The following is a 22,856-nucleotide window of genomic DNA, read 5'->3' on the forward strand; positions in this document are numbered from 1 at the left end:
AGAGAGAGAGAGAGAGAGAGAAGCCCGTATAAGGGTGTGTAAGGAAGGATGATGACTACTGAATGGATAGCCTCAACCATGATGAATGTGTGTGTGTGTGTGTGTGTGTGTGTGTGTGTGTGTGTGTGTGAAAAGTGGTATCATTTATTCCCATACTCCACACGCTCAGTTTTTTTTTCTTTTTTATCTTACCATATAATTATAATCATGCTAAGTTGTCCCTTGTAAATTTAGCCTCGAGGGAAAAAAAATAGAGAACGACCCTTTATCTAATTCACGGGTTTGGGTGCGCATCCCTCCTAACTTTTGACCCGTACTCTTAACCCTTACTCATAACCCTTACTCATAACCTTCACTGCTAAGCCTTCCTCCTAAGTCTTACTCCTAAACCCTACTCCTAACCCTCACTCCTAAGCCTTCCTCCTTAGTCTTATTCCTAAGCTTTGCCCTTACTCCTAAACCTTACTCTTAACCTTCACTGCTAAACCTTCCTCCTAAGTCTTACTCCTAAACCCTACTCCTAATCCTCACTCCTAAGCCTTCCTCCTAAGTCTTACTCCTAAACCCTACTCCTAACCCTCACTCCTAAGCCTTCCTCCTAAGTCTTACTCCTAAGCTTTGCCCCTCCTCCTATATCGCCTAACAGCTCTTTCTCTCTCGTTACAGGTGAAGATGATCATCGACGCGGACGACACGCTGCCGGCCATCCTCCGAAGTGGCAGCTACATGGCGTTCCTACCCAACAACGACGCCCTCAACGCCTACGACGGGGTGAAGGACTCGCGCCTCATCAACTACCACATCTGTGAGTCCCGGAGGAGGAGAAGACAGATGGAAGTGTGGAAGGAAGGAGAGAATCAATGAGAAAGAGAAATTAAAAAGGAGGGATACGAGAAGGAGGTGCTGAATGTAAAATGGAAGAAGGAATTATAAGGAGGAAGAGGAGGAAAAGCAGAAGAAAGCATGGAACGAAGAAATGAAAGAAAGAGGAAGAGGAAGAGAAACGAATGGAAGAGAAATGCTAAAAGAGAAGGCGAAGAGGAGGAGAGATGAGAAGAAGGAAATGGGAAATATAGAACAGGGAATACAACAGATAAAAGAAGAGAAGAGAAGGAAGAAGTAGGGACCAAGGAGGAGGAGGAGGAGGAGAATTAGGAGAAACGATGAAGAGGAGGAGGAGGAAAAAATCATGAAACGAAGAAGAGAGAAGAAAAGAATTAAGGTAGAAGGAGAGAAATGCGAGAGAGAAGGCAAGGAGGAAGAAGGAGTGATTATGATGAAAAGGAGAAAAGACAGAAGGAAATGTGGAAGGGAGAAGAGGGAATTAAGAAGGAGAAATTAGAAGAGAGAGAGAGAAGCGAGGAAGAGCTGAAAGGAAGAGGGAGAGGAGGATAAGAAGAAAGGAAGGAGAAGAAAGAGGCAGAAGGAAGTGGAAAATGAAGGAGAGAGAAGCAATTAGGAAGAGATAGAGGATGAGAAGGAGGAGGCAAATGGAAATATGGAACGATAAAGATGTTTTGAAAGTAAAGGAATGAGAAAGAATAAGAGAGAAGGCAAAGAGAAAGAAGGAATGATGATGATGAGGAGGAGGAGGAGGGAAGGCTGAAGAAAGTTTGGAATGGAGGAGAGAGTGAATCAATTAGGAGGAAATACTATCTACTCTTATGTTCAAATAAAATACTATACCTAACCTCACCTAATCTGTTGACCCAGACCTCCCTCCCCTTTCCTAGATAAAAATAGTCTATGCCCTTACCTCTCCTGGTCTGTATGCAAGTTAAAATATTATAATGACTGAATCTAACCTAACCTGACGATCCTCTTTCCTCTCTCCCCCCGCAGCCAACCTTCCGTACCTAGTTCAAGATATGCCGGCCGAGCTCAACAGTGACCTCATAGGCAACCCCAGAAACTATGTCTATGTAAAAAAAAGCTAACCTAAACTAACTAAACTAACCTAACCTAACCTGATCTGACGAGCCTCTTTCCTCTCTCCCCCCACAGCCAACCTTCCGTACCTGGTTCAAGACATGCCGGAGGAGCTCAACACTGACCTCATAGGCAACCCCAGAGTCTACGTGACCAAGCTGCCCTCGGAGCGGCCCTCCACCACCGGCTGGGAGCACCTCATCACCTACATCAACGACGCCAAGATTATCGACGCCAACCACGAGGCCATCTCCAGCAAGGGGCTTCGGCAGGTCAGTAGAGGCGTGTACACTGGGTCGAAAAAGTATGTTCCACTCTGGTATGTGAAGGTTTTTTTGCACATGAAGCCAAAAAAATATGTCCGTTTGAAAACTTTTAAATACTTGAGTCTCTTCCTTCTTCTGTTCTTCTTCTCTCCTCTAACATTTCTTTGCTTTCTTCCCTTTCTTTCCTCTTTTCTTCCTTCTACTAGCCAAAAAAGTACATTCAACTCTAGTATGTGAAGTAGTAACTGCACACTAGGCAAAAAAAGTATGTTCCACTCTAGTATGTGACGTTTAAATTGCACACCAGGCCAAAAAAGTATGTTCTCACTCTAGTACATGAAGTTTTAATTGCATACTAGACCAAAAAAATATGTTCCACTATAGTATGTGTAGTTTTATTTGCATACTAAGCCAAAAAAGTATGTTAATTCCACTCCATTATGTGAAGATTTAATTGTACACTAGGCCAAAAAAGTATGTTCTCACTCTAGTACATGAAGTTTTAATTGCATACTAGACCAAAAAATATGTTCCACTCTAGTATGTGAAGGAGAATTTGTACATGAAGTGAAAAAAATATGTTCTCACTCTAGTACATGAAGTTTTAATTGCATACATTGATTTTGTTTCCTTCCTTTCCTTCTTCTTCCCTTCATCCTCCTTTCCCCTTCCTCCTCTCCCCCCTTTCCTCTTGTGTGTTTCTATTTTTATCATTTTCTTTCTCTTTTCTCCACCATTCTTTACTACTACTACTACTACTACTACTACTACTATTTCCACCTCTCCCCCGCCGCAGATGCTTCATATCGTGGACCGCGTGATCACCCCCACCGTGCCGAGGGGCGTCAACCTCTCCACCATCAACACTGCATACCTCACGCCCGACGCCCAGAAGCTGCTCCTCAAGCCCCACTACTACGGCTTTGAGAATGACCTCTCCATCAAGTAAGGGCCTTCATATGAGTTCACTCCATCTGTCATGTCTCCCAGGGCTTGTCGTAGAGTGATGTAGACTCTCCTTAAAAAGTCTAACAAAAATCATAGAGAAAAAATCAACTCAATGCTCCGTCTCTCAGTCTGTACAGTGCTAAGCCCCACCTTTTTATTTATTTATTTTTTTATCTATTTTACAGTAAAGAAAGCAGCTCAAGGGTGAAAAAGAAACATAAGATACTTGAGGAAAAAAAGCCCGCTAATCACTGCATGCCCCTGTAAAAATTAGTTTGGAACACTGGCTTATTTTTTTTTCCCTGCACTCCTTTTGTTGCCCTTGAGCCGTCTCCTTTGCTGTTAAGAAAAAAAAATACATGGAAGGCTTATGGTTCTATTCCTGATGTGCTTTGCCAATGGTTCGGTGTCAACAACTGGTATGATTATGATGCTCTGAGGACAACAATGTGTGTGGTGTGGCTGACGGTGAGTGTGTGTGTGTGTTGCAGGTTGTTCGAGCAGCGCGTGAGCACCCTGGACCTGCTCAAGGTGTTCAACATCAGCGGCAAGAACACCTTCTTCATCCCCACGGACTCGGCCCTCAATGTAAGTACTTTGTCCCTCGCCTCATCCTAAAGCTTCAGTAGAAGGTTAATCCTTGGTGTTCAGCTTGGCTACGGACTACTATAAATAGGTGTTTGTGTGAAGGAGCACATTGCATGTTGTCAGATGAACATGACAGACTGCTAGAGAGAGCTTTTACATACAAATATATTTTTCCTCAACATTTTGATTAGTCATTCATCATAAGGCACAGCAAAAAACAGTAGCATAATCAAACCTTCAACTGCAGTTCATTTTATGTGTATGTTAAAGTAAAAAAAAATTGGATGCTTTTTCTTTACTAAATTTTGCTTAGCTGAGACTAAGACACCTCGGAGAGTCCTGGAATTTTGTCTTCACGAGGGTAGTGCTCATGCTTGCGTGGTGATGTGCCGCCTCCCCCACCCCCCGGGGCTGCCTGCAGGCCGGCACTCCTTGCCCTGCAACGAGGGTGTGCCGCTGCAGTGTAGGCGTGGGTGGCCTTGGAATGTCAGGCACCACTGCTGTGTAGAAGAGTCATGAGAGGCTCGGGAAGAGTCAGCGTAGAGTCACCACATTGTCCCCTAGGAGTTTGTCATGAATGTACCAAATTATTAAGTTGCAATTGACTTTTCAGAGTGAAAGTGATTGAGCTGGTCCACTGCACAATGAATTCCTGACTTGACACAAAAGGTTTTCATGTAGCTTCCACAGATAGTTAGGTTTTCCTCAACAACTTCACCGAGTCTTGCTTCCTTACCCTAGCCATGGCAGGCCACCACCAGCATCACTAGTAGCACACGCCTCCACTAGTCATCGCCTCCCGACAGCTGCCTCACTGCAAGTCTTGCACTCTTGTGAGGGTGTGTGGGCAGTCCTCTTGTGATATTAAGTCAAGGAATTTGGTACTAACATTGGACACTGAAGGAATGTTGCCATGGGGTTCATTTGGCCAGACTGTTTTACTCATGATGAAGGATTGGCTGCACTGACGTGAAGAGTCATGTATCATGTGTGTGTTTCCCATTCTCTGTGCATGTATGGTCTGCATATGCCAAATGCATAGTGCATCATGCCCTTAGAGCACTGAGACTCGTGCTGGTCAGGTCATCTTGGCCGGACAAGTCTTCCGTTAATCTTCCTGTCTGCTGCCTGGGGTGGAGGGCAGCGGCTGTCTGGCTGCCAGGCGGGGCACACACCTGCTGCTGGGGCAGTGTTGCCCCAGGCCGGGGTGCCCCAAGGGTGTGTGCCTCAGGCCCCGGCAGCACGGAGAGGTTGTACTAATGAAAGGAGCCACACACACACACACTTGGACTCATCACTTCTCAGAGGATGAACATTCTGAGTTGATGGAAGACTCATCATTTGGAGATCCTCATTCTGACACATGAAACAACAACAACAAAGTAGAACAATTCCACATTTTGCTGAACTTTTCATTAATACTTCTCAAAGCATCAAAGAACAAGTGACAGCATTGCTGTCCATGAAAAATTTATTGCTTTTTCTGCTACTCACAGTATTTTGTTTTACTTGTCTTCAGTTATGGATACTTGCTTTCAGCTGTAAATGATACATTTACTTTCCTACTTATATTTTTGGATTCCTCATTTATGAGTTCTGCACGAATGGTTTCACACCTTGACAAGGAAAATATTGATAGTTTTCAGTGAAATGCAAACAAGTCACAAAGAGATTAAAGCTGTAACTTTTGGAGAGTAATAATTGTGTTGTGACGGCAGCGCACACAGAGGTGTGCAGCCCATGCCTTGCTCTTCCTCTGTCACGTGTGATGTGATCACTGAGAACGTCCCGGTGGTGATGCCTGAACCTGACTGTCTGTGACACTTTTGCCTTGTTGAGGTGTGGAACACTTGCACATGTTCATGCATGGTCTCAGCCACTGTTGATGAGGGTGAGAACAAGCCACTTGTGGCAACAAGATTTCACCTTAAGAATATTTAGTATGACCAATATTCACTCCATTCAGTCATATTCTACTGCAATTTGTTATGCTTGCTACAGTCTGCACATGATGGGATGACTTTTCTGTTGCTTAACTTGGGAACAAGACTCAGAGAGCTGCTGAGGGGGCGCTGGCACGGCTTGCCTGCCTGCTGGGCGGCTGAGGGAGGAGCCGTGGGGGGGGCGGCAGCCACTGACACACACACACACACACACACACACACCAAGCAGTGCACAGCAAGACGGAGACACGTACAAATAGTTACAGGATCTTTTATGATGCTCAAGAGGAAACAAAAATCCTCGGCACACCAGAAGTGTCCTGTGCTGGCACATGGCGGTTAACAAGATAAAGTCAGGAGTTTGAGTCTTTGCTGACAAAGTTATCATTGCCTCATTCCATGCATGTAAATATATTGTTGAGTAAAATCTGAGTTACCATAAAAAATAGAAATGTACCATTTTTTACGCCAGCACCGGACACTCAACTGTCTCAGGTCCTGCTCGTGTCCGCCTTGTCACGTCTGAACACAGAAACTTGATTTATGGAGACAGGACCACATGAGTGTAGGTCAGGTCATGTCTACTACAACTAGGTAAATACATGAATTAGAATATTATTTTTTCAAAAAATTTTAGTATTAAAATGAACTGCCTCAAGTACACACTATCAGTAAACAAACACATCACTGAGCTAGCCACAAAAGTCCACACCAAACTTCAGCCTCAAGCACAAAACAAACACTAACATTGTGGCGGCAGCGGCCACAACAAGGCAAACACTTGAGCTGAAGACCGGCTGGAAGATAATGCCGAACAACACACCGTCACTGCAAACTGAAGTGGTCTTCCCTTTAATAACCTGTCCGTGCTCTCCTCTTCAACCTCTCACACACAGACACTCGCTGAGGTGTCTCTTGCAGGGCTCCAGAGTGTGTGGCATCATGTGTGCGGGACACTCATGAACACACAGTCACAGTAGTTAAAAGAGAAGATACATTGTTTTTTTATCAAGAGAATAAAACATTTTTAGTCCCACACATGAATATTCCAATAATTGAAGTCCTATATCAACAATACCACTTCACTTTAACACCTGAAAGAGTTAGACAAAAAAAATAGAGGTGAGTATGATAGCAGCTTTAGTACATGTAACTCTTTGTATCCCAGAGAAATGCAAGACAGTATATTTTAAAGAACTACTTACCACATTTTCTAGTCAGCCGAGTAGAGCCACAGACATCCCCCTCAGAACAGAAAATACCATAACTTGCACTTGCTGTTGAGATGTTGGGAGAGGATGACTAGCGAGGTGTAGATTTCTTTGCACGGAGTCTGCGGCAATGAGGCAACTGTTGGTAACGGCCTTAGTTCACTACTCTCAAAACATAACTAACCTATTCCTCATCTGTTTTAAGCAATTAGACTTTAGGTGTGGGGTGTTCTAATTCATATGCATTGTAGATATATACTTAATCATAGCCATATTGGGATCCTTTGAGAGAAATTGTCACCAACTCATAAATTTCCTTGAGAGACTTAAATAATGCTATCTAACCCTAATTCTGATACCAGGATCCTGCCCCCTGTGAGCCGGGTGTTACAGTAAACGATTGACCTAGTCTGTGTGGTACTCTTTACAGATTATGTCCTCTATTTGGTATTATATAAGATACTATTTATTATTCTCATTGTAAGACCCTTTTAAACTGTAGAACCTTTTAGTAGTCACGTCAACCATATATATTTATCCGCATGACACAGAAAGACTCATTGGTTTAGAATGCTTGAGTTCCTTGTACGTCATTGTTAGCAGAATGTGTACAGTAATACTCCCGAGATAGTTTGGTTCGGTGTTTTGACTTTGTTACTTTATATATATACAGTTTGTTGTGTTAATGTCGTACACTCATTTTTTGGATTTGTTTGTGGTGATGATGTGTATTATATCAGTCATTTCCCCCCCTCTCTCCCAGTTCTTTTGTTTCCTCTTATGTCTTTGTCTTGCGTTCCCGTTCTCGGACATTTTCAAACTAAGGCACATCACAGAAATTTAGCTTCGTTCCTCCTCCTCCTTGTTTACCTCCCCTCCTTGGTTGATATATCTGACAAAGCCCTGCAAACCTCTCAGGCAAGTCATGAGTGTGTCGCAGCAGGTGACTCTCCTCTCTCTTGGTTTCCACATCTGTCAACCAACATCACATTTCAAAGTTAGCATGTCACCCTCTTGGAAGGAGTGGAGTGGGCTCTTGGAGGACTCTTTTTTCCTTGTTCATGTTTTATTTTCTACATTACTACTACCAAAGCTTTTACGTTTATAAATCAACTGTGTATCTATATATTAATTCACTATGCGATCAGACGTTTTTCTTCTTCTTGTTTTCTCTTTTTTCTCCCTGTCTTTCTGTGTATTTCCTGTGTTATGTTATTTTTTTAAGTTTCCTGTCTTCTATATTCAGTTTGTCCTCTTATTTATTCTATTTTATTCTTTTGTTTTTGTCACTCAGTTACTTTTTTAAATTTATGAGTTTTTTTTAATATTGCACTACAATGAACTGTAAGCATTGCAGCATAGATAGCGTAATTTTGTATAGCTCATGTCCTTTGATATGATGTTTACCAGAAGCAGTCTAAGATTTAGCCTTTTTCTTTTTGTTACCTGTAGAATAGATTTTTTTGTGTTCATAGATCCTTCATGAAATTTCAAACATATTTGGGCCGATCACTGCCAAGCACGAGAGCATCTTTGCTGCCCGCCACGCCTCATACCCACCTTTGTGCCGCGGCGTGCCAATCAGTCCGAACACCTCGGCTCCCCTTCTAGAAAGCAGACATCATATCAAAAGGACAGACGTTCCATTGGCTATGCGAAAATGCGCTCCTTAGCAAAAATACAAAAGAAAATATACATTTATTTACATTTCATTGGGTATTGAGCATCTTATTTATCTTATTTTTCTTTGTTTTTTTTTCCTCTCTACCCACTGCTTCCAACTTGAAACTTTTGGTGAGTATGAGAAGGAAGGATGTGCCTACCCTTGAAGACAAAATATTTTGTTTCTTCTTGCACCTCCTCACATCTGCTGTATAACGCATGCTTGTCAGGCTTTTATTAGTCAGTAAGATGTGGCTGACACAGTCTTTCTGTAGAGAACATGGAGTGTATCTCAGTTTCCAAGTGAGAAATAAATGAATTCCAAAGTTTAGCATGACCATCTAAACAGTAGTCAACATGATGTGGTGCCTGACACACTCACTCACTGTACAGAAGGAAGTTGTCACTGTTCACACGGGGCCGCAGAGTCTCGGCTCCAGGGCTTCACACCACATCATGTCATCTCACACTTGGTTGTTGTGTGGCTGAAACTGTGGCTTGTATACTTTATGGCTTTTATTAATTAGTATTTGAGTGTGTGGCTTTTACTAATTAGTATTTGAGTGGTGCAAGGGTACAATGCATTGCCTGATTACGATGGCTTTTCACAGTTTTTTTAGAGAAGCAAGTATCGACAGGAGTATAAGTAACCCGAAGGTGATCATTGAGAGATAATAGTGCCCAGCATGCATATGCTTTTCTTGTTGTTTTAGAAAATTATTTTCATCAAAACTTCATCTGACCACCTTGCAGGGTGACAAAAAATTCTGTGAGTCACGGCAGACACTAACATGAGTCCCATCAACCGTCAGTCTCTCTACTACAACGTGTGTGCATTCTTTCCCATCGACTGGACAGACATCACCAGTTCAGAAGGAAATGAATTAAGTTCACAATTATCAGTCCTCAAGCCTAACTTATACCCGTGGCCACGACGGGGCAGTGGGTTGGTGCGAACAAGGGCTGAGTGGCCCTGGTGAGTGCTGGCCGGCAGCGGTGCAGGGAACACGCCCGGCCACGGCTGTGCATGAACTAACCTGGAGTGAGATACAGAATGGATATGTGACTGAGGGAGTGTTTACAAGTGTGACTAACTTAACACCCATTTCAATTATTATTTAATGTGTTCATATTTGTCATCTTCAATCAGAAAGGTCTGTTTAGTAGGTCCTGCTGCTTACCTCTACAAAGTAAAACATTTGTATGCTACAATGTTTTCCTCTTTGTAAGTTTAGGAAGGCAGTCATCAGTTGCAAGGTATTTTGAGGGTCCAAGAAGTGGTTTAAATATCTTGGGTTCCTCACGCTGCATGGGAAGGGAGAGAAGCAGTGCTGTGGAAGGCCTGTTGGGGGATGGCCCGCACTGGGAGGGGCGGGGGAGGAGCTGAACACTACCAGCGGCAGATCATGATTTTTTTCAAGAAGAGCAAAGGAAGAAAAATTATCCAAATGGAAAAACTTCCAGAAGGACCCAAAATACTTAAAAGGCTACCTGGAAACATTTCCTTAACAATTACATGAAAATGGCAATGGCAATGGCAATTTATCAGGCTGGATGGGTGCCAACAGCTGCTTGAAGGTAGTCATGAGGCCTTGTCGTCCTGGTGCTTGTCCAACATGCATGATGAGTCCAGCAAAACATCCGCTGAATTTCACATGAGGCACAGTGGGAAGTTGCCGGCCATGTGTTTAAAGGTTGAGTCTGGCTGACCACAACAAAGGAAAGCAGAATATGTGTCAAACATTATTTGAATATTATTGGGCAATGCATTGACCTTATAGAATTTAATTTTGTTTCTGAGGTGATAACTGTATTCCTGGCCAGGGTTTATTCATCAAGGCTGGCTGCGTCACTAGTGAGTCATTGCACATTCTAGAATTTGGAGGTTTGGGAATATTTCCCCGATTGTCAAACAACTGTGTCCAGGACGTAAAGGCTGTGTTTTCTCCTTCCTTGGTTTAGCTAATCATATAAAGAAGCAGTGATGTAAAGAAGGTTCCTTAGATGGAGAAAAGGTTTAGCAGTTATGAAATGCTTTATGATAATTCCATATGAATTGATGTTGCCTTCACATTTACTTCCCTTTCATAGCATGAGAATCCCATTTAAACTCATGATTATCAATTGGTTTGTTCAAGTTCCCTGCTGCTGTCACGTGTAGCAGAGATGTTTGTACTCCAGGTGTGTGCCAAGGTCAAGGATGAGAAAGGAACAGCCACAGTGAAAGTACAGCACATAATCTGGATTAATCATCAGCAGCCTTTGGCAAAAGTTCAACTTTAATAAATAATGACACAAAACTATAAATGTACCATTCTTGTAGGCAACATGTGTGATAGCCAAGGATGTCACTGAAGAGTTAATCCTTCCTACAAAACCTTTGGTCAACATTCCCAACTGTTATGGTAAAACAGAAGCAAGCACATCACCTTAGCAGTGTCAGTGTCATGTTTGGAACTCCTTGTTATAGTAATATTTTTGCCGAGGACTGTCAACTGTAGCGGTGCTTCATCTAGTACAACAGTCTGTTCAGACAAAGTGTTCCGCTTGCACCAGAGCAGCAAGGCCTCTCCTGATTAGCTTGATTTCTCTCGCTCTCCTTGAGGGGTCTGTCAATCACACGCGTCCTAATGCTGCATGTTTCCACATCATTGTTTTAGGTCACCCGTTACACAATACAGATGGTTGTGGTTGGCCCCACAGACTCAGCAGTGATTGTTAAACTTTTTTACATCTGCCCAAATTGGGTAAGACAAAAATAAATAAATGATGACAAGTATAATTGGAAGAACAGTTCTTAAATGTTTATATCACTTTCTACACATCACATTACCACATGCAAGTTATTGAATCAATACAAGAATAAACCATTTCACCTTGAAGAGAGAAGTCTCAAGCACGACAGTATCTTAAATTTCCACTCATTCTGCTGCTAATACAAAACTAACACATGATATGATCAAGGTGTAGTCAGATGTACACTGAGGAAGCAGGGAGGAGTGAGTGGCCATGAGGGAAAGAAGAAAGTGCTCATTATGACGATTATTGTGCTCATTACTCGTCCTGCCAACGCATGGCTAACACAGTGATGCAGAATGAACCTTTGGACGGTGCATCAAAGGAAAGAACCAGATATAAACATGTACTTTAATCATGTCACATGGTGGAGGCATCATCTTTTTGATCATTGAGGGAGAGACTCAGAAGTGAAGCTAAGTGTATGAGTGAGAGCTGTGGCGTGTGCTGCTGACCCCGGGGGTGTGCACGGCCCATCACGGGAGGGGGTAATGTAAACGTGGCTGGCGGTGCCCATAGACTTTACCGCGTCATCGCCTCGGTAACGATTCGCACATAACACACTGCTTGTTGCTTGTTGTCTTGCAGGCAGGGGGTATAACTGGTAACAGTCTGGTGGAAATCTTGCTGAAAAACCTCTCACTGATCAGCCTGTTGGTGCTAAAGAGATTTCCCAAGACTGTTATTGAATTAAATCTAGACATTTTGTATAAAACATTGAATTTGTTACATAAACTCTAAAAAGCTGATGGGAAGTTCGCACATGAAACTGTAATGTTGTTTTGTTACTAAATACAATTCCTCGTAGGGTGAGTTGTGATACTACTACTACTACTACTACTACTACTACTACTACTACTACTACTACTTGTACCACTATAACTACTACTACCTCTATTATGTACTATAACTACTACTACTACTACTACTACTACTGTTTCTACTACACTAGTACTATTGTGTTCATGAGGCTTTTCTTTACACAGTGAAATAATTTCTTTCAGGACCATTTCAATAACTTGCTGACATGTAAGATGTGGTATAAGCATTTCAGTCATTTTTTTAATTCTGTTTGTCATGATTTCTTTATCTTGTCTTATTTTACAGAATTTAGACCAATGCATGCGAGTTCCACAATAACTGTTGAGTCTCACTGTGCCAATCCTAACTGTCCCTTGTATTAGAGTATAGTTGAGGCAAACATCACAGAACATGCAGCGTGGGAGCGTGTGTGACTGACAGACAACCTCCAAGAGAGAGAGAGAAAAATTCGGCCACTCCAGAGAGCCCTGGGAAGCGTAGTCCAGGTGCCCGAGGAATACTTGGCTTGGGCAGACAACAGCGGCAGTATTTCACTGTTGGCGCTCATGAATCATTGCTCTTGGGTTTTGTTTTCCTCACTGTGATGTGCTGGTAGATGTATTTTTGGTTCTGGCAGCATCAAAGAAGATGGCCATGTGAGGAGCTCAGGGAGGTTGTGTAATTAACCCCTTGAATGTGGATTTCCTACAAGAAGACCTCACCGAACTGCAGGAATGGATCAAAAAGTGGCTGCTACAATTCAGTGAAGAAGAATGTAAAGTCATGCACATGGGGAGGGGATATCCAGGATACCAATACCACATGGGAAACACTCCACTATCCACCACAGAGGCAGAAAAAGACCTGGGAGTATATGTTTCCAGGTTGCCAGTGAAAGCCCAACTTGTACCAATCGCAGTGGATGGGTTAACCTTACATTTCTGAGTCCCATTATCTGTTTAGGTGACTAGAGCCAAGTGTATGTGGTCTCAAAGCATAGCAGTCAGTTATGTGCCGGGAGAAATTGTCATCATCAAGTTGGGATGTGTGTGGTGGTCTCATTCCCTGCCGGCATGTCAGTGAATTACTATAATCATTGTGTGACCTCAACCGGTCTGGCAAAATGGTTACCCTGGCAAAGCTTTGGAAGGAAGGGAGCCAGTATATTGGTGGTATAGTAAAACCCTTACAACTCAGCATGATAGGGGCTCCAGCCTTGCCGAGTTACATCAAATTTTGAGTTATGCAGTGTCGAGTTATAAGGGTTTTACTGTATATATATGAACAGGTAACTCTCGATTTACGCGAGTATTGTGTCCTTGAAGAGGTCGCGTAAATCAAAAACAATGTAAATCAAACAAAAGGTAGGTTTCTATTGAAAAATAAATATTCACTTCATTCAGTGGAGAGAGAGAGAGAGAGAGAGAGAGAGAGCGCCATGTGAGTCCAGTTGCGTGAGACATCTGGTGACCACTCCATAAAATATCATGTATAAGTGAAAAAACGTGTAAATTAAACATTTATTTGGATTTTCGACCCCGCGTTATTTCAAAAATGCGTAAACCAAACTCGCGTCAATCGAGTTACCTGTCTACATATATGTACTAGGTCTGTGGAAATATTAGGCGCTTTGTTCCCAGTCGGTGATGAGTCATTCTGTTGGTGTGCTGCATCCTCCGCCTTGCAAAAGAGTCACTTCACTTCATCACTGGCACTGCACAGCCTCTCTGCACTGTTGAGTCTATAGAGCAAAAGTCATGCTGAGTTATGTTTGCAAGTGTTTTGTGCTGAATGGTTAATCTGTGTCATGGCAAAATTCCCTTCATATGTAAGTTATCTTTTAGTTACTGACCTGAGCTTAGTGTGATGTGGCCTTGGCATTTTTCAGGATTCACTCCGCTCGTAGTGTTGCCGTGTCATGGTTGTTTTTGTTCCTCGGAAAAGGGATATCTCTACATGATGTGGCTGCTTCTCTAGAAAACTTGGTGTACCCTGAAAAATTGTGTTGTGATATTTGATTGATACCCAGTGAACATGCATCCAAAATGTGGACAGTCCCGGGATATGGTCGGCATTATAAGACAGTTTCGCTTCTCACATCAGCTATTTCTAAAGGTCAAAGAGGGCGTCACTCGGGTTCTAATGAGTGTTTCTTTAGGTTCACGGTACAGAGGAAGGGTCAAACTACCACCAGGGTCATAAAACTACTACTGGAAATGCCCACAGCTCCTGCAAAAGCCTTGTCAAATATGTGTTCTTGAGGTTCAGGGTACAGAAGAAGGGTCTCACTACCACCAGGGTCATAAAACTACTCCTGGAAATGCCCACAGCTCCTGCGAAAGCCTTGTCAAATAGGTGTTCTTGGGCAGCGGAATGTCTTATAATACAACCTTATAGTTCAAAATATGGCTGTTCTCCTCTCCCCCACCCCCCAGGCCCTCCTTCACAAAAAAACAGAACAATGCAGTGTTCATATCTGGCTTGAGTGAGTGGAGTCCTGCCTTATAGTGATATGAAGGATGAACAGAATGCAAGCGGGAGATGATGATTGCCAACGAGGATTTTCTAATTCACAACTGTTCACCTCCTCTGCCCCACCAACCCCCTTACTTACATCACATTTAGTCTCACAGCACCGTAGCATTCTCCATCATGCTTTAGTGACCATACTAGTGAGAGAGCGAAGCAATACTTGCCTGAGGTAGTTCGGTGGTCAGATAACTGGACTTGAGTTTTCACTGGGTAGAATTTTGTTTTGTTAAGATAAGGAAATGCAGCTTTCTTAGTCTTCATGCTAGTGTGCGTAGATGAAGCTGTCACTAACAATGAGTAGACCCAGGTTGTGTCCACTAGCCATTTTGATGAGTGTTTAGATGTGCACCAGCGATTGAGGGGAAGGTCTGATTCCTCAGTCTATGTGGGATAAAGCATGGCAGTGTTGCCGCACCTCACACTCAGCCTTTGTGTCAGCCACTGAGCCGCTCGCCAGTCAAGAGTGTTTAGGCATCATCCCAGATAGGGTGGGGAATCCCCTGCAGCAAAGCACTCGCTAAAACAAAGTATGATAGAGACTTACTAACGTTTTTTTGGAATGCTTGGTGTTGTTCTCTGCATATTTTTTTGTAGTTTTGTCTCAATTGAATTGTATTTGTGTTTCAGCCTATAATGGTAAGGGTGGTGATGATAACCTTAGCTTGTGTGATGGACACTAATCAGTATGGTTTACAAATGCCTTCTCTAAGGGTGTCTTTGGCCCGCCAAGTATACTAAACATTGACATTTTTGCCATTACATTGAAGACAGGCTGCAAGAGTTTTAATGAAACTAAGCAAAACTGTTTTTTAATAATGTTTCAGTTTAGGTCCAATGGTATTATATATGCAATTATTAACTTAATGTAGTAAAACGTAAAAAAAACGGGATTTCTATATTTTCATATATTTATAGTTAAGGCAATGCCCCCCCCCCTCCCCCTCCCACATATGCCCCTAATGACTGACTGATAAACACTTTGCAACAGTTTGGAAAGTAAACACGACAGTAAGCATTTCCCTTCTGAAGCTAACACAAAATTTACTTACTGAGGCGCTAACACTTGGATCCTAACACTGAACTCTAACAATGGCTTCCGCACCTGCTGAGGAAGATGGTTTAAATTTTGTATTTTTCGATCCTTTTTCATCAAGCAGTCATGCCTTCCTGCCACGGCTCATGATACTCAATATATAGTCTTGAACGTCCCAATTATAACTTGCCCAATTATTTGAAGAGGATCACATTGGAGATAAGGGTTTATATATATATTTCTGTTCCTTATCTGCAGTAAATTGTATATATGTTCACCTTATGAAATGAAAGTCACCCAAGACACACGGGTCAAGCTGTGCTCAGTATACAAGAAAGTGCCGTGCTGGAGGACAAGCCTGTGACGTGACAAACCAAACTCACGGGGCGATAGATGCGTTCAATTACAGTCACAAAGGTTGCGTGTGTTTTAATTCTTCACCATGAACGGAAGTTTTACGATCATATCAAACTTCATCCTCGTAAAATGCCTTTCAGCCGCACGAGACAGTCATGATCAAGTACAAATATTCCTGTGCTTGCCAGGTTCTGAAATTACTTATGTTACAGCAATGAGCATTTTAAGTGGCAAGTTACCTTCAATCATAGCAATAAAACAACAAGATCGGATTACTCTCCATCTCCCTTGTCATATTACATCTTCCAAAATATAACGATAGCCTTTGATTTATTATTCATACAGTTTGTCTGTGTAGTGGGGCGTAGAGAAGCCCTGAGCTGGGAAATGCTGTACTGTTTGCTGTATTTGGTCAATCAAAACTATAGTCCAACCATTTGAAATAGTCCATTTGGGCGTTCGATTCCGTGGGTCCTTTCCGCCCCTCTGCTCTGCCACACAGTCCCAACACCTGTCCCTTCCTCTCATATGTTAGGCATAGGTAACATATGAGAGGAAAAAAATAGGTGTTCGGACCGTGTGGTAGAGCAGAGGGGAGGAAAGGAAGCGTGGAGTCGAAGGCCCCAACGGACTATTTGAAATGGTTGGACTTTAGTGTGTTGCTGTAAGTGAGGTATCATTTGGGAACATCATTCTTAAGGCTTTTGTAAGAAGTGCATTCCTGTAGTGGTTGAGTATCAAGGTTTTATGACGGAACACTAACCGCACCACCAACCCATGACACCCAAACCATATTAACCGGGAATTGCTGTGGGTTTTCTTTAACCCGGAAGTGTGACATCCATGCCTTGCCAAACTCCCTCTCGAAATTATGTCATTGTTTCTTGTGGAGTAATTGTGGGTGGAGAACTAAACAATTTTCAACCTGAAGTAATTGGTAGGGAATGATAAGAGTTGCCTGCCTTCATGGAGGCTTTGACGCTGCCTGGAACAAGCCATATCAATAAGCATCATGAAGTAAACCTAAGCCACAAGAACCTGCTGCCGGAACACTGGTTAACAGGCTTTTTCTTCTACACTTTCCTGCTGCAAAAAAAAAATTAAAATAAAAAAATTAAAAACTATTCTCATATCCAAGGCCTATCAGACCCATAACCGTGAAATTTGCCATTTAAATAGATTTGTACGACCAGAGAGGTTCACTTAATTGGCTCTTCCTGCAAAGTCATTTTCACTCATAAGATGGCACCACTATAAACACTTGCCTGTGCCATGACGGTCTGGGGCCGAACACCATCCAGGCCCCTCAAGGAAGCCTACCAGCGTTATACATAGGTGTAGACGTAAAAAAAAATATAAAAAAAGTTACATATGAAGAGGAAACTGGTAATCGAAACTTCCCTTCCAAGATCCAGTTCAGAAACGTATCTCGAGTGTCCAGTTGAAATTATGGCCACAAACATTTGCATCACAGCGCTGTGGTCTTGCGTGTCTTCCTAATCTAACCCTCCAGGCAGCCATATGTATCTACGCTCCACTCAAAGTTATCCTGACGCTCCTTAACCCGGTAGCAGCGGGGATCATGTTTCTTAATGGTCCCTCCAAGCGAGAAAAATGAGAAAAAATCACCCCTCACACAAACCGTTTCATAATATATATCAAAGCATTTGTGATCAGATTATGTATCATCTATTTTTGGGGGTTAAAATCATGGCACAAATTTGGCCCGTCGCTGCTACACGGTAAAGCCACAAATTTGGCCCATCGCTGCTACACGGTAAAGCCACAAATTTGGCCCGCCACTGCTACACGGTAAAGCCACAAATTTAGCCCGTCGCTGCTACACGGTAAAGCCACAAATTTGGCCCATCGCTGCTTCACGGTAAAGCCACAAATTTGGCCCGTCGCTGCTACACGGTAAAGCCACAAATTTGGCCTGTCACTGCTACACGGTAAAGCCACAAATTTGGCCCGTCACTGCTACACGGTAAAGCCACAAATTTGGCCCGTCGCTGCTACACGGTAAAGCCACAAATTTGGCCCGTCGCTGCAACTGGGTTAAACATGTCTTGGCGAAGGTATGGATGTAACGCTTCTCCTTGCCTAGTAATATCAATCGTACATCCCTTTTAAAGTTTTCTCGAGTCCCCTTAAGACAGTTTTGGTGAAGGTCTGATTGTTCTTCTCCCCGCCTAACATCACCTTCAAGTAGCCGCCACTCACACCCCACGCCACCCCCCTCTCTCCCTCCCACTGGCCGCCTCACACAGTGGCCTCATGTCTCCCCACAGATGCTGCGGGGTGAACAGGAGCTGGTAGACAAGCAGGTCATTGACGGCCATGTGGTGCCCAACAAGGTGCTTTTCACCCGCACGGTCCAGGATGCCAAGAACGAGTACAAGAGTCTGGCCTTCACCGACAACCTGAAGGTGTACATCTCCCTGGAGAATGTGACCTTCTCCGACGACCCCACCGAGGAGGCCACCTGTGAGTAGGACTGCTGACCTCTGACCTCTGACCTCTCTGCCTGGCTCCTCCTCCCTCCTGCTGGATTAGGCTTGTCTTCTCTTCCTTGATTATTTTTTCATATTCTCTTGATCACAGTCCACTTCAGTGAGATGGTGTTTCTAGTTTGCTGTGTGGAAAGTTTTTGAAAATAGGAAGATTAAAATATTCTTAGCTTGTTTTACCAGATAGAAATACAAGTCAATACTATAAGACACTCTCAAATCTCACATCAGCTATTTCTAAGGGTCAAGGAGGGGGTCACTTGGGTTCTAATGAGTGTTTCCCTAGGTTCATTGTACAGAAGAAGGGTCAGACTACCACCAGGGTCATAAAACTACTCCTGGAAATGCCCACAACTCCTATGAAAGCCTTGCCAAATTTGTGTTCTTGGGCGACGAAATGTTTTAAAATACGACCCTCTGAACCAGGCCCGGGATCAACCTTTGGAGGGCTCTGCATGTGGGCTCCTGGAATATCCTGAGCCTTTTGGAGAATCATGAACTGCCTCACCTATCAAATAAGCTCAGAAGGCCAAGAGTGGACATAGTCTGACTCTTAGATATTAGGAGGCCTGACTTGAATCTCTGCCTGCTGGGCCAAGATGACTTTGTGACTCCATACCACGAGGGCTTCACTAAAACACTTCTTTTTTTCACATTTACAGACTATGTGAAGAGTAACACCCTTGCCGCTGACACCTCCCACGTGAAGGGAACCGTGCTGGCCAGGATCGTGAAGGCAAACATCCCCGTCAAGAATGGTGTCGTGCATTTGATTGATCGTCCGCTCATGATCGTGGCGACCAACATCATCTCCTACCTGCAGGTACGCCCACGCGGCCCAGGCGGGGAGAGAAAGTTATGGCATTTTTTTATTTTTATTTTATTTATTTATTTTTTACGGCAGAGGAGACAGTGCAAGGGCGTAAAAAAAAAAAAAAAAACAATATGAAAAAAAAAGCCCGCTACTTACTGCTCCTAAATAGAGTAGAATGGACAAAAAGATAAATCAGTTTGCTAATGGTTTGATTCTGTGTCCTGTGTTTTAGCTGCTACAGTAATAATCCATCTGGGAGTTTTGGAGAGATTGGAGGTAGAAGGAAGGAGACCAGATGATTACATAGACCTAGGAAAACATGGAGAAGGTATATACAGGAAGACTTGGCTTTGATGGGATTGGATGAGCATTGGGCAGAAGACAGAGAGGAGGTAGAAGGAAGGAGACCAGTTGGTAGACCTCAGAAAACTTGGAGAAGGTGTATACAGGAAGACTTGGCATTGATGGGATTGGATGAGCATTGGGCAGAAAACAGAGTAGATTGGAGGAGAGGCATAAAATGTCCAACCGCTGGGGAAGAGTGAAAATGGATGTTAAATGAAAATGATGATGAGTAATATTCCATCTAATAACTTACTGGCATTTTCCTTGAATTCTCATACTCTTTCCATCTGGTTGGTGCCGAACATTAGGAATTTGAGTGTTGGTAAATTAAATCAGTTTGTGACTCAGATATTTTGATCCGATGTCTCTTGCTTCTGCCTAATACCATCACATAGAGTTGAATGATTGACACAAGTATTCCTCTACCCATTCAACTCTCATTTACATTCAATTACTTGCATTATATGATTTTGCATCGGGTGATATGAAAGTAAACAGACTGACAACCAAAGTATTTAACAGAGTGGTTGCCCAAGAGTTGTAGAAGACCAGGCAGAGATGAAATTAGAGCAAGATGGAGTACACTAACCTCAGACAGAGAGGGTTAGAGAACGTTAGGAAAGGCCTCTGTATCGCTGTAGATTAACCCGGTAGCTGCGACGGGCCAAATTTGTGGCTTTACCGTGTAGCAGTGATGGGCCAAATTTGTGGCTTTACCGTGTAGCAGTGATGGGCCAAATTTGTGGCTTTACCGTGTAGCAGTGATGGGCCAAATTTGTGGCTTTACCGTGTAGCAGTGACGGGCCAAATTTGTGGCTTTACCGTGTACCAGTGATGGGCCAAATTTGTGGCTTTACCGTGTAGCAGTGATGGGCCAAATTTGTGGCTTTACCGTGTAGCAGTGACGGGCCAAATTTGTGGCTTTACCGTGTAGCAGTGATGGGCCAAATTTGTGGCTTTACCGTGTAGCAGTGACGGGCCAAATTTGTGCCATGATATAAACCCCCCAAAATAGATGATGCATAAACTGATCATAAATGCGTTGATATATATAATGAAATGGTTTGCATGAGTGATGATTTTTTCTCATTATTCTCACTTAGAGGGTCCTTTAAGAAACATGATCCCCGCAGCTACCGGGTTAATGAGGACTGCCGTTGATGGTGATAATGGGGTTAATACTCTTCTTGTCTCCTGCAGCAAGACAGAGGGCAGCTCAGCAAGTTCTACGACCTGATCCGTGAACGCAATGTTGACCTCTCAAACACCCTGGCCGTGGGGTCCTCTCTGACTGTCTTCGCTCCATCCAACGAGGCTTTCAAGATGGTCAACAAGGAGCGTTTCAAGCTGGTATGTCTGCCTCATGTTTTCATAGGGTACAGGTCCCCCCCCCCACCCCATTTGAGGTAGTCTGTGCTGTGTCCCCTGTGAATGTCGGGGTCACCATTTGTTTGTTTTATGCACTTTTATTTAACATTTATCAACAGTGTGGTGGTTAAAATGTTGATGGAGGAAGTAATGTCTTAAAAAATCTGCCTGGCATGTCTCAATCCATGAAGTTCATTTCCTTAATTCACTTCTCTATATATGGCTTAACCCCTACAACACGAGGATGCGTATACTGGGTCCTTACGTGCGCCGTACCATATCCGACTCGCCTTAGCCAATATACGAGTTATTTCATCTCTGTATGTTTATGCTTACATCTCAAAATCATCAATTAACTTGTTTCTTCATGTGCACCATTTAATTCTGCATGTTTTCATATATAATACATGATGATTATGTTGAGTTTATGGCTGAAAACTTGTTCTATTCAAGAGCGACATTTGAAATTTGGCGCGCGCGGCGATCTCGGACACGGCACGGGGCGCTGTTTTGGCCCAGCCGTAGTGAAAGGGTTAAATTTCTCCTCTTCTTCCTTCTTCCTCTTGAGTTCACACTGCAAAACCTTGATGAACTCCCTCCTAACAGCACCTGATCTCCGTGTTTCAGGTCCAGAAAAATAATGAAAAGATTTCCAAGCTGCTGAGGATGCACATTGTGGAGCGCCGCCTCACCACGGACGAGATTGTGGACCACACCAAGGAGGTAATTCAGTCACCCTTGCCTCATTGGGGTCTCTTATGTAATGCTCCCTCACCTCACAGACTTGGCTTTTATGGAGGGAATCAAAGTACAATGGGTTGGGTTGGGTTAAGTTAGGTTAGGTTACTCCCCCACCTCATAGGCTTGACTTCTGTAGAGGGAGAGTGAAGTACAATGGATTAGGTTAAGTTAGGTTAGGTTACTCCCTCACCTCATAGGCTTGGCTTCTGTAGAGGGAGAGTGAAGTACAATGGATTAGGTTAAGTTAGGTTAGGTTACTCCCTCACCTCATAGGTTTGGCTTCTATGGAGGGAATTAGACTAAAATACAATGGGTTAGGTTAAGTTAGGTTAGGTTAGGTTAAGTTACTCCCTCACCTCATAGGTTTGGCTTCTATGGAGGGAATTAGACTAAAATACAATGGGTTAGGTTAAGTTAGGTTAGGTTAGGTTAGGTCACTCCCTCACTTCATAGGCTTGGCTTCTATAGAGGGAATTATAGTATAGTACAGTAGGTCACTGTCACACTCCCTCACCTCACAGGCTTGGCTTCTATATGGGTCCCAAACCACATCTTTTGTCTTACCTTCAGTGTCTAAAGTTTTCTCACCTTACCTTACCTCCAATTTTTAGATATACCTTCCCTCCAATTTTTCCTTTTCCCTCACTTCCGAGACCTCTGTTTACCTTTTTCTCCCTCACACGCACATTTCAGGTCAACACCCTTAACCCCGGCCGCAAGCTTTATTTCAACGTGAACGATCGTGGCACAGCAGTTCCCATCGTGACTCTGGAGGGCGCCGGGGTCAACGCTTCCATCACCACCCCGAACATTGCCGCCAAGAATGGAGTCATCCACATCATCGACCGGATACTCGGCATTCCATCCCAGACTGTTTACGAGAAGCTGGCAACCGACCCGACTCTCAGGTGAGCTGCTCTTGTTGACCCTTTTTTTTTTCTGTCTGGGATATATATTTAGTGCAAAGGAAAATATTAAAGTATACCACAACATACTGTCCCATAAAATGACT

General features: G+C 43.3%; 1 protein-coding gene and 1 long non-coding RNA gene across 6 annotated transcripts in view; one reads left to right on the plus strand and one right to left on the minus strand.

The window, feature by feature from the left end:
• The first annotated feature begins 638 nt into the window (after window positions 1-638).
• LOC127010296 (fasciclin-1-like) overlaps window positions 639-22,856 on the plus strand; it is a 37,680-nt gene continuing 15,462 nt past the window's right edge. For 3 of the 5 annotated variants that reach the window (XM_050884155.1, XM_050884157.1, XM_050884158.1), the window contains exons 1-9: window positions 639-805; window positions 2,005-2,201; window positions 2,992-3,140; window positions 3,635-3,731; window positions 18,358-18,553; window positions 19,239-19,399; window positions 20,936-21,085; window positions 21,731-21,826; window positions 22,538-22,752. In XM_050884155.1, coding sequence (XP_050740112.1) covers window positions 673-805; window positions 2,005-2,201; window positions 2,992-3,140; window positions 3,635-3,731; window positions 18,358-18,553; window positions 19,239-19,399; window positions 20,936-21,085; window positions 21,731-21,826; window positions 22,538-22,752 — 1,394 coding nt within the window. In that variant the 5' untranslated portion in view covers window positions 639-672. The remainder of the gene's footprint in view (window positions 806-2,004; window positions 2,202-2,991; window positions 3,141-3,634; window positions 3,732-18,357; window positions 18,554-19,238; window positions 19,400-20,935; window positions 21,086-21,730; window positions 21,827-22,537; window positions 22,753-22,856) is intronic. The other 2 variants (XM_050884156.1, XM_050884159.1) reach the window with 2 other exon arrangements.
• LOC127010299 (uncharacterized) lies at window positions 3,742-22,654 on the minus strand. The gene is made up of 3 exons (XR_007763038.1): window positions 22,510-22,654; window positions 13,997-14,136; window positions 3,742-13,885 (listed from the first exon to the last, which is right to left on the minus strand). It is a non-coding gene; the product is annotated as an uncharacterized LOC127010299 (long non-coding RNA).

Source organism: Eriocheir sinensis, chromosome 43 (genome assembly GCF_024679095.1).
Source record: "Eriocheir sinensis breed Jianghai 21 chromosome 43, ASM2467909v1, whole genome shotgun sequence".
In the NCBI taxonomy this organism is placed as follows: Eukaryota; Metazoa; Arthropoda; class Malacostraca; order Decapoda; family Varunidae; genus Eriocheir; species Eriocheir sinensis.